This window comes from Microtus ochrogaster, unplaced genomic scaffold, assembly GCF_000317375.1.
Source record: "Microtus ochrogaster isolate Prairie Vole_2 unplaced genomic scaffold, MicOch1.0 UNK62, whole genome shotgun sequence".
In the NCBI taxonomy this organism is placed as follows: Eukaryota; Metazoa; Chordata; class Mammalia; order Rodentia; family Cricetidae; genus Microtus; species Microtus ochrogaster.
In genome coordinates this window covers 1,817,241-1,827,973 of record NW_004949160.1, presented here as the reverse complement: position 1 = coordinate 1,827,973, position 10,733 = coordinate 1,817,241, and the positions used below count along the sequence as shown (strand labels likewise).

Sequence of the window (10,733 nt, the reverse complement as noted above, 5' to 3'; positions counted from 1 at the left end):
CACGCGAAACTCGTCGTGAATAAGGCGTGGCCAGCTCCCAATCCCCGCCTCAAATTCGTGCCCGCGCCCCTTCCGCTCCGGTCACGTTTTAGTACCGCAGTACTAGGTTGAGGGTCGGCGAGAGGGGCTGGGCCAGTGAGGGTGCCCCGCCCACATCTTTGCAGAGACCGCGCCCCTCTCTGGGCTTCTAAAGCTCCAAGACAGCTATAGGCTGGTGGAGCCAGGGGGCGGGGACTGGGCGGGGCCTAGGCTGGGCGTGACGTCGCTGGGCGGGCGGCCGCCCAGGAGGCGGGGCGGCAGGGAGGCGGCGGCCCTCTCGGCCCAGGCCAGCCCGCAGCTGAGGCGGTCGGTGCGCTGCAGGCAGCGCCGGCAGCCGGCTCCTAACAACATCCCGCGGCTGTCACTCGGTCCCGGGGTCAGATATGGCCCTGGTGCGCGACGCCGAGCCCGCGGCCGGGTCCTCCCGTTGGCTGCCCACGCACGTCCAGGTGACTGTGCTGCGGGCCAGCGGGTTGAGGGGCAAGAGCTCAGGCGCTGGCAGCACCAGCGACGCGTACACGGTGATCCAGGTGGGCCGCGAGAAGTACAGCACCTCGGTGGTGGAGAAGACGCAGGGCTGCCCGGAATGGTGCGAGGAGTGCTCTTTCGAGCTGCCACCCGGTGCCCTGGACGGCCTACTGCGGGCACAGGAGGCAGATGGGTCCCCTGCGCCCTGGGCCTCGGGCCCCAACGCCGCCTGCGAGCTGGTGCTCACCACCATGCACCGCTCGCTCATCGGTGTGGACAAGTTTCTGGGCCGGGCCACCGTGGCTCTGGATGAGGTCTTCCGCGCAGGCCGCGCCCAGCACACGCAGTGAGTCTGGGACTCTGGGAGGGGGTACCGAACGGTTGATGGCCTAACCGAGCAGGGTTGGTGGTACATCGGGACCCCAACCTCGCGCTCTAGGACATAAACCGACACATTAGTCATTTTGGGATCCCCCTGACTGCCTCCCAAACAGCCTGGAGGGCCTGGAAGGCCTGATGGAGTTGGCATAGTGACCAAGCGTTAGGAGTACATGGCCAAAGAAAGTTCGGAATGGGATTCTGAGACTGAGAATTCAAGAAGGGAAGTTTCGGGCTTCAGGGCCTGCCTTCCTGTCCTCAAAGAGGTGTCCAAGCCTGTAGGTGAATGGAGGGACTGTCTCACCTTGTAGGCGCATCAAGGTGAGTTGTTGTTACCTTCTAGGGCAAGATTGAAGGGAGACGCCCCAGCAAAACCTAGAGGTTACACAGAACAAGTGCCTCTTGAATGTACAGGGATGCCCTTCACCATCTAGACATGCTCCCTGACTCTGCCCAGGGTACCAGAACTGAGAGAATTGGTCGACCTCCTTAGAGTAGGAAGGAAATACCTGGGTCAGCTTGCCTCCAGTGAGGCAGTGGAGTGGTTATAATGCCCAGCCGTTCTCCAGGATATTTTCCCTGGAAAGGTTGGAGGGGTTTTTGTTGTTATTTTGTTTTGTTTTGAGACAGGGTCTTTCTTTGTAGCCCAGAGTGTCCTGCAATTTGCTATGTAGACCAGGCTCCCCTTGAATTCAAAGAAATCCTGCCTCTGCTTCCCCAATGCTGGGCTCAAAGGTGTGTGCCACTAAAACCTGGCTGTAAGGATAGGGCATTTTAATCATTTAGTTTGGCAGGGTTTGGCCTTCCTAAAGTAAAGACCTAAGACTTAGCTGAGCAGTGGTGGGTTTTTTTTGTTTTGTTTTTCCTCAACACTTGGGAGGCAGAGACAGGCTGATCTCTTTGAGTTTGAGGCCAGCATTGTCTACTAGTGAGTTCCAGGCCAACCTGGGCTACACAGAAAAACCCTGTGCTGGTCGGTGGAGGCATACACATTTAATCTCCTCAGCACTCTGGGAGGCAGAGGCAGGCGGATCTCTGAGTTCAAGGCCAGCCTGGTCTACAAGAGCTAGTTCCAAGACAGACTCCAAAGCTACGGAGAAACCCAATCTTGGAAACCCCCCTCCAAAGGAAAAAAAAAGAAAGAAAAAGAAAAACAGGCCATAAAACTTGGAGTACCTTTTCCTGTTTGAGCCTGTGCTCATCTGAAGAGTTGGTCTCCAGGGCAGACCACCTCCTGTGGCTGGCTGGAACAGTTAATTTCTAAGCCTCGGAGTGGGGGCTGTAAGGGAATGGGAGAGCTGCTGGAAAACCTTGCTGGGTTTGAGTAAATCAAGGAAGGCTTGCTCTCCGGAGAGGGGTGAGCCTTGAGCCAGGTACAGACGAAGAGGGAAGCAGGATTTGGATATATAAAGGGTCCAGCCTTGAATGATTTTTCCCCCCCTAAAGGGAAGGGCTTTCCTGGCTGGCTTGCTGCAGACTGGGCTGGGATAGAACCTGGCACATTCCAGGCAGGGCTCTGACCTGACTTCGTCCACTCACCCCCTTCCCTCAGGACTTGCTGTTCGACTGCTGGGTGTGGAGTCACGTGGTATAACTTGGTCCCTGTTTTGTTCTTTTCCTTCTCTCTTTCGTGTGCCTTCCCTCCTTCCTGGTCCAGGCAGACCAGGGTACTGGGTGTGGGATGGAATGCTCTCCCTTGACCTCTTAGTTCCTTCCTTTTCCCATTCCCGTCATCCCTTTGCCATTTGGCTATTCCAACCAGGGTGGTAATTACATATGGAATATGTTTTAGGGGGAGGGTGAACTAAGGGTACAGATTAAAACAAACAAACTCAAAAAACAAAAACAGCAACAACAAACAAGTTTGCAGGGAAGCGTCTTTGATTCCCCCCCCCCCCTTCTTTCCAATTCATGCCCTTGCTTCTCTCTTGGCCTTGAATCTTGCTTTGTGGAGCTGGCCCAGCCTGCAAGTCCAGGTGGGCCTGTTTTCTGCCAAGAAGAGTGCTCCCGGGAGACTTTGACGTGCTATCCCTTGATCTGAATAGGAGCCTTAATTTACTTTCAGAAGTCATCTTTTCCACAAGCCTTCTTCACGCCCACCTGGCTGCCTTTCTGCTGATGCACTGACCCGGCTTATTTATAGAGTTGGAGAGGGTAGGAAGGGGGGCACTTAGGGCGGGCAAAGGAAAAGTCCACACTGTTGGCCCGCTCTGTACCTTTAGTCCCTGGACCTCACATCATGCTCACTGACAGAGAACCAGGGCAGCCACTCCTGCTCCATGTCCCAAAGTCTCTAATGGCCACTCCTGGAGGCATTTCCTGACCTCACCCTGGCCTGAGACACTGAGGCAGTGAAGTCTGTGCAAAGCCCAGGTGGCGAAGCGGAGATTAGGGGTAGCATCCTCAGTTTTGGATACTGGTGGAAAAGTACTGTGTTCACATTAGTTCTAGGAGGCAGGGGTGAGGAGAGCAGGTGGTGGGCTCCTGGTAGCTAGAGAATCTGACTTGAGAGGAGGCGGCTAAGAAGTTGCATGGAGCAGAGCCCTTTCTCAACTTCTGAGTGTCTCAGTTTACTAGTCCTTAAAATGGGGTAACTTCTACCTCTCCAGGGTTGATGTGGGAGATGAGATGCAGTTCCCAGGCACGTGTGTATGTGTGTGGTCAGTGAATAGGAGAGATGGTGAAAGGACATGTTGGCAACACCATGGAAGAAGTCCTCTGCCTCAGAAGAACTGCTCCAGAACTCAGAACTTTTAAGTTTGGGAAAGCCTCATGACCATGGGTGGTGACAGTATGAGTATCAGAATTCCCAGTAGCCCTCTGGAGGCCCAAGAACTTTAGTTGCACCTGGGAAGCATCCATGCTTCTTAAGCCAAGCTCAGGTCACCCAGTGGCTCTGCAGCTTTCCCTGTCAGCCTTGCTTGGCACTGCCCATGCCCTGGAGGAAGGAACGCTGGCACAGTGTTGGTTCCTTAACCTTTTCACCACGTCTCTGCAAGGGTCATAATGATAGAGATCAGCTATATAGGTTGGTATGATGCCATCTGTGCAGGCTTGGTGTAATTCTAGATGGCTGCTTTCCTAAGGGTAGTGTTGGAGTTGCTGTGGGATCTTGCTTCCTGTGCTGTGGCTTTAGCTACCCCAGGGACACCTGAAAGTTCTCTGTGAGGCACTCTTCATTGTGAGAGGCTTTACTAGAGGCTTTTGAAATACCCCAAGAGGAAATCTACCCTTACCCCTCTTACACCAGGGATGGAACTCAGTGGCTGGTGTGTGCTAGGCAAGCCCAGTATTGCTGAGCTGTGTTTCCAGCCATCAGAGAGGAAGCTCTCCAAACAAAAAACATGGTGCATATGACATTTGATCAGAGCTACTTCCCATCTGGAGCACCATCTTCCTGCGTGACACCAGTGTAGTGTAGCTGGGACAATTCCAAGGTGCTACCCACTTCTGTCTTTTACCACCACTGCTCCCCGTCCTGGAATGCCCAGTGCGTGCCAGGCTTGCTATTCTGCCTCCTAGGACCTAGATGGGACATGGGATAATGACAATTCTCTTTGTTACCTGGGGGGATCAGATGGGAACACTTGAACTTTTCTGGATGTCCTGCTTTGAATGTGACTTGTACCTCAGGGGAATGATCCCAAATAACTTGAAAGAGGAAAGAGAAAGTGGCAAGAATTTTTGAATGAGGTTCGGGAGTCTGTCACAGAGATTTTTGGGTGGGGAGACATGCTTTTGGCTCCCTGAGAGTGTTGGTTGGTCTGTACTGGGAAAGGAGAAGACATAGCACCATCTTGTGTGGAGCCCCAGATTTGCCTTCACCCTGACCTGGTCCTAGCCTTGAAGTCTATGGTACAGAAATAAATAGGGCTGGTCCTCTGGTAAAGCCATGGCTGTGTGTTTATCGGCTGGGACCAGTTGTCTTCTCTCCTTTAGTCTAAAACTGTTTGTGACCATGACCAGGCTAACCGCCCCTTGAGAGGCTTCGTCAGTTCCTGCCCAGCCTGTGCCACTGTTAAATTATCTTTTAAGCTTTGGAGAGAGCAGGCCCAGGGAAGCTGGTGGGTGTGGAGGTCTGAGGGCAGAGGGTCTTCCTGGCTGCTCATGGCCATTTAAACTCCCAGTTCTCCTGCCTCTGCCCCCAAGAGCTTGACTGTTGGGGGTCTCTGGGGCTTTTCATCCCACAGCCCGACAACCGTCTCTCTACTGACTTCTAAGTGTGACCTGGTTTTCAAGAAGTAGCCGAGACCCACTGCGGCCCCTGTTTCTGCCCCTGCTTGAACCTCTTGAACCTCAGGTCTGGAGTGGAGTCTGGGGAGGGGTGTGACTACACTCAGAAGGTGTCATTAGGATGAACAAGCTTCATCTCTCAATTGTGGTCTGGTGGCCTACCCCTATTTGGGGTTGTTTGAGCTGCAGCATCGTGGTGGTGGTGGTGGTGGTGGGGTCAGAGGAGGTGTAACTCCTCCCCAGCACAGTGGCTTCCCCTTTCCTTTGAATATACCCCTGGCCCTGGGCCAGACCCAAGCAGTTACCGGAGGTCTGTCCCCTCCCCACTGTACTGGGCAGATGGGGACAAGGTGTAAGCCAGCAGAGCCACTATCCTGGTTGACCTTGAGGCCTGGTTTTGCTTTAATTTTATTTTCTTTGCAGCGGTGTTTTCACTGCATACTTGAGCCTGACCTGGAACTTGCTGTGTAGTCCAGGCTGCAGCTGGCCGCTCCTTGTTATTGCAGTCACCCTGGCGCTAAACTGCTGGTCTGGCCCTCTCCAGATGTTTCCCTTGCCCTTCCCACCCTGTTCGGGGTAGATGACTAACACAATGACGGGTGGCTGTTGCTCTGTGGAAATCAGCCCCGCACTTTACTTCCCTGTTTGGAGTGTGAGCTCAGGCCGGATCCTGGAAGCCGAGGACTGAAAGACTGGTGACTTTGTTCCTTTTGAGCTGGCTGCCTTATGGTGCGAGGGGTCCTGATCCATGGTCATGAGGCCCTGCAGGGGCTAGGCCCAGTGTCTCCTCAGTCAGCAGTTGTGGGGAGGAGCTCTAGCAGGGCACTGCCCTTCAGCCTCACCTTTGGTCTTCTTCCTACACCGTGGGGCAGTGGGTTTTCACTCAGGAAATTCCAACCCCAGAGCTGGAGGAGGCTGGACCGTGTGGAGACTGGCTGGGGATAAGGAGAAGAGCACCCAGGAGCTATCCAGTAGTCAGGGAGAGCATGGCTCTCCGTGACGTCTGTTCAGCTCTGGCAGCCCAAAGAGTTCCCAGTGAGCAAGAACTGGCATTTGGGGTCCTGTGTGCCTTGTGGGATTTCTGTGAGTTGGGAAGCAGAGGGGTCTCTGCGTTCTCTGCAGTTCTGGAGGGCAGTTTCCTCTAGAGACATCCCTGGAGCACATGCAAAGTTCAAGACTGGTCTCTAGAGGGGAGGAACTCCAGAGGTAGGGACATGGACATCTCTCTGCTTTGGGAGGGAGCACTTTAGTTAAAAGCTGTGTTTAGGGGCCCAGACGGAATCCTGGATGTGTTCTGAGCAGATGGGTCGCTGGGTTTGCTGTAGTCAAGGCCAGCCTTCTTGAGGAGATGACACACACTAGAGACCAGTTGGGTGGACATCAGAGCGCCTCTGCCTCCCAGCCCCACATCGATGGACATTTTGTTCTAGAGTGTCCGTTATTAAATCCCTTCTAAGACTTCCCTTACCTCAGAGCAAGCTTGTGAGCTTTCATTGCTGTTACCTTGCTTCATGGCACACAGAGGTGAATTGACTTTGACACAACACTTGACAGAATTAGGACTTGAACCTGGCTGGGCTCTTGACCACACACCATAGGAACATTGGTCCACCTCCATTCCCCCTACTCCCACCTTGCATAGGTCCAGGTGTTTGGGACGGACCTGGTTGAGGTTTCCTCCCACTCTCCCGTATAGATCTCCAGATCTTGGGGTTGGCCTTGGGGGCCTGTTTCTCCTGGCAGAGCCCTGAGTTTATGAGCTAAGCAGTTTATGGTTGTCTGTGGTTCTAGCTGGTCATGTTCATCCCAGGGGTTGAGTGTTGCTGCTACCTAGTGAATCACAAGGGTGGGATGAGTGAGGCCTGGGCTCCTGCTCAGACTTGGATGGCCCCTCCTAATCTCCCCAACTTCTCCCAAGGTATGACATGCCTATTTGATGTGACAGAAGGCTGCTAGGCCTCCTTCCTTTCAGAGATGCAGCCATTTGCTGTTTGTCTCCCACTTTTCAATATCTGGGAAGCCTTTCCTGAGGTCCCCCTGTAACCACTGTGCCTAGGCAATGCTGGGGAGGAAATGACGGAAGGAAAATGGGTCACCCCTTCAGGAGAGGGACAGCAGTGTGTTTGCGAGGAAACTTCTCAGGAAGCTTTTGCCCACAGTCAGCAGACACCCCCAGAGGAGAGTCAGGAAAAGGTGTGTTCACAGGACTAGAGGAACCATGCTTGGCTTCCTGGGGGATGCAGAAGAGACCTGATGCTGCTTGGTGACCAGAAGGCAGGGAAGGGACCACTTCAGAAGTATGGGGAGGCAGGAAGGGGAGCTGAGCAGAGTTTGGGTACATCTTGCCCTCCACCCTAAGTCACCTGCTCCCTTTCTCAGGCAGCGAGTTTTTCCAGGTCTGGGGTGAACTTCCAAACTTCCTGCATTACAAGCAAGTGAACCGCATATTTTCTCCTCCCTCCCTGTTTGCCCACGTGCAACATTCTCGAATGCAGCTCTGCACCCATGACCCTGCTTCACTTTCCCACATGGGGACAATTATTGGTGTCTATCTATGCTGGGGTTCAAACAGAGGCTCCTGAGAAGGACAGTCACCACTTGGCTAAGGTTCCTGGAGCAAGAGAGGTCAGCACCCCAGAAGCCTGGTAAAAGGCCTTCCATAGACAATAAACCCAAAGCTTTTATATGTGGTTGGCCTATTTCTCAGCATGCTTTTCTGGAATTATCTCATTTTACTCCCTGCTGAGGGTAGCAAAGTGACCCCTATTTCCACAGACATGGACGACTAGGGTCTCAGGACATGGAATGACCTGTCCAAGGTTTCAGGGCTTGTTAGTGGTAGACAGGTTCTTTATCTCGAGCCCAGTGCACTTTCCACTGCCTCTGCTCTGGACCCTGCACCCTGAGTATCTGCCCTTGTTGCTTGGTGGTTAGATTTGCCTTCTGGCATTTTTATAGCACGGGGCTCCCAGCCCCTTCTGAGGCCAGCTGACATGTAGACCTTTGGAGCTTCAGGCAGTGGGACAAGTATTAGAGTAGATGTTTATATGAAGGAAGTGGGGGTGGAGGCTAAGCCTGGCTGGGGTGTGAAGTGACACAGGGGTAACCACAGGGGTAACCAGTGAATGCTAGTCTGGGTCTCCTCCAAGGGTTGTGGCTACCAGGCCTGGCATGATGCCAGAGGAGACAATAAGATTAGTCTTTGGGCCTGATAAAAGGCTCAATCGCGTCCTGGGATTATGTCTGGCTTGTAGTTTAAGTATAGAAACCAAGTCAAAGAGTAAGTTGTGGGAATTAGGAGTATGGGTTGGCCTGAGAGCCCCCAACTCCTGTCCACACTGACTGCTCTGTGGAGCTGTAAGATGAGAGGAGGCAGAAGAGGGAGGGAGAAGGCAGAGGAGATGGGGGTTGTCTCCTGGTTGTCTTCAGACTCCAACTGTGAGGAGAGGAGGCAGAAGATGGAGGGAGAAGGCAGAGGAGATGGGGGCTGTCTCCTGGTTGTCTCTAGACTCCAACTGTGCTTTCTCATTTTAAAATCTATTTTATCACTTCATTTTGGAGAGGCAAATAGCTTTTAAAATCTACCCAAGCCAAAAAGATATAAATAAACCTGCTAGTAGAATTATTGCATTGTTTATTATCTCAAATATTATAGTCTATTTAACTTATTCTATGCTTAATCATTTTTGTAATAATATGAAAGCTTTTGTTTAATTAACATCCATTTTATTGATAGTAATTTTCAAATTGTATCATTTTGTGAATATTTTCATTTAATTTTCTTGTATAAACAATGACAATTTCATAATAAAACTCCAAATCCTAAAAAAAAAAAATCTATCCAAGGTCACTGGGCAGTGGTGGCACACGCCTTTAATTCTAGCACTAGGGAGGCAGAGGCAGGCGGATCTGGTCTACAAGAGCTAGTTTCAGGACAGACTCCAAAGCTGCAGAGAAACCCTGTCTCAAAAAGCAAAAACAAACAAAAACAAAACAAAAAACAACAACAACAAAAGAGAAACAAGCTTGCAGCACATTAGCTTTTTGGGGACACTTCCTATCCACACCCACACAGGTGACAGCGTGGGTCGTGGGAGAGAAGTGGTGAATGAGCATTGGTGTCTGCTGTCAATCCTGGGAGAAGCCAGCATGGAGTTGTGCTGCCAGGGCACCAAGAAGATCCCCGAGGAAACCCTTGTCCCTCCTGCTTCCTTATTTTGAGAGAAGGCCTCTGTATAGCTCATGCTGGTCTTAAACTTGCCCTGTTGCCAAGAATGACCTTGAAATCCTAACCCTCCAGCCTCTCCCCACAAATGCTGGGATTACATGCATGCACTGCTGTGCTCATCTTCCCAGAATTGTTTCTTATAGTTGTTACCTTTACTTGCTGTTGTGTTCTGATGCCTTCTGTGAGCAGGTACTCCACAGCAGTGTGCTCCCGTGTGTATGTAGAGGTCAGAGAACAACTGGAGTTGCTTCTCCTGCCCAATGGGGGTCCCGGGGATTGAACAACTCACTGGCCCAGGATTTTCTCTTCTTTCTTTCCTTCTTTTTTAAAATTTTATTTATGTGGGTTTATATGGGTATGTAAATACCATGGCACATGCTGAGGTCAGAGGACAACTTTCTGGAATGGTTCTCTCCTTCCACCATGTAGGTCCTTTGGATCAAACTCAGGCCCTTTCGCCTTCTGAGCCTTCTCTCTGGCCTAGGATTATGTTTGTTTTTACCTTCCGTTTTAGACAGTTAGCTGTTGATACTTTATTAATTTATGATCAGAAATTGCTGTTAAAATATAAGGTGTTCAGGGATCAGCCAGTCTTGGGATTTGCCATGGTTGTGCTGACCCCACGTTTGCCTCTCTGTGTTTTCTTTCTGTGCAACCCTTCCATGAGATCCTCTCTCTGCTAAACCAGTGTCCATCAGTTCTGTCCTAGTCATACCCTCTAGCATTCCAGGGTTCACAATGAAGCCACAGCTCTCCAGACACCTCTAATCTCAGCGCTTAGCGAGGCCGGGGGAAGAGGACTGCTGAGAGTTCCAGGCCAGCCTACGCTACAGCATAAAACTGATTCAAAAACCAAATAACGGACTGGAGGAATGGCTCCGTCAGTGACTAAGAGTACATATTGCTCTTCTAGGGGACCTGAGTTTAGTTCCAAGCACCCGCAATCAGTGGCTTACAACCACTTCTATTTTCAGCTCCAGGAGATCCAATACCCTTTTCTGGTCTCCATGGACACTTGAATTCATGTGCACAAACTCATACACAGATGCATACACATAAATAATGAAATAGATCTTAAAAAACGTGAAAACAAGAAAAGAAATCCTAGTTCCTTTGTGTGGTGGAAGCTGGCTCCTGTCTGCCCCTAATCTATCCCCCAAGCTAACCCCCAATCCAACCCCCAGTTTATGCTCCAGGCTGCCTTTAGTTTGCTCCCCAGTCTGCCCCCAGTCTACTCCCAATCTGCCTCCAGTCTACCTCCCAGTTTACCCCCAGTCTGCACCCCAGTATGCTTCCAGTCTACCCCAGTCTGCACCCCAGTATGCTTCCAGTCTACCCCAGTCTGCACCCCAGTATGCTTCCAGTCTACCCCAGTCTGCACCCCAGT

General features: G+C 51.7%; 1 protein-coding gene across 3 annotated transcripts in view; it reads left to right on the top strand.

The window, feature by feature from the left end:
* The first annotated feature begins 284 nt into the window (after positions 1-284).
* Rab11fip5 (RAB11 family interacting protein 5) overlaps positions 285-10,733 on the top strand; it is a 38,781-nt gene continuing 28,332 nt past the window's right edge. For all 3 annotated transcript variants that reach the window (XM_005369839.3, XM_005369838.3, XM_005369837.3), the window contains exon 1: positions 285-853. In XM_005369839.3, the coding sequence (XP_005369896.1) occupies positions 423-853 (431 nt within the window). In that variant the 5' untranslated portion in view covers positions 285-422. The remainder of the gene's footprint in view (positions 854-10,733) is intronic.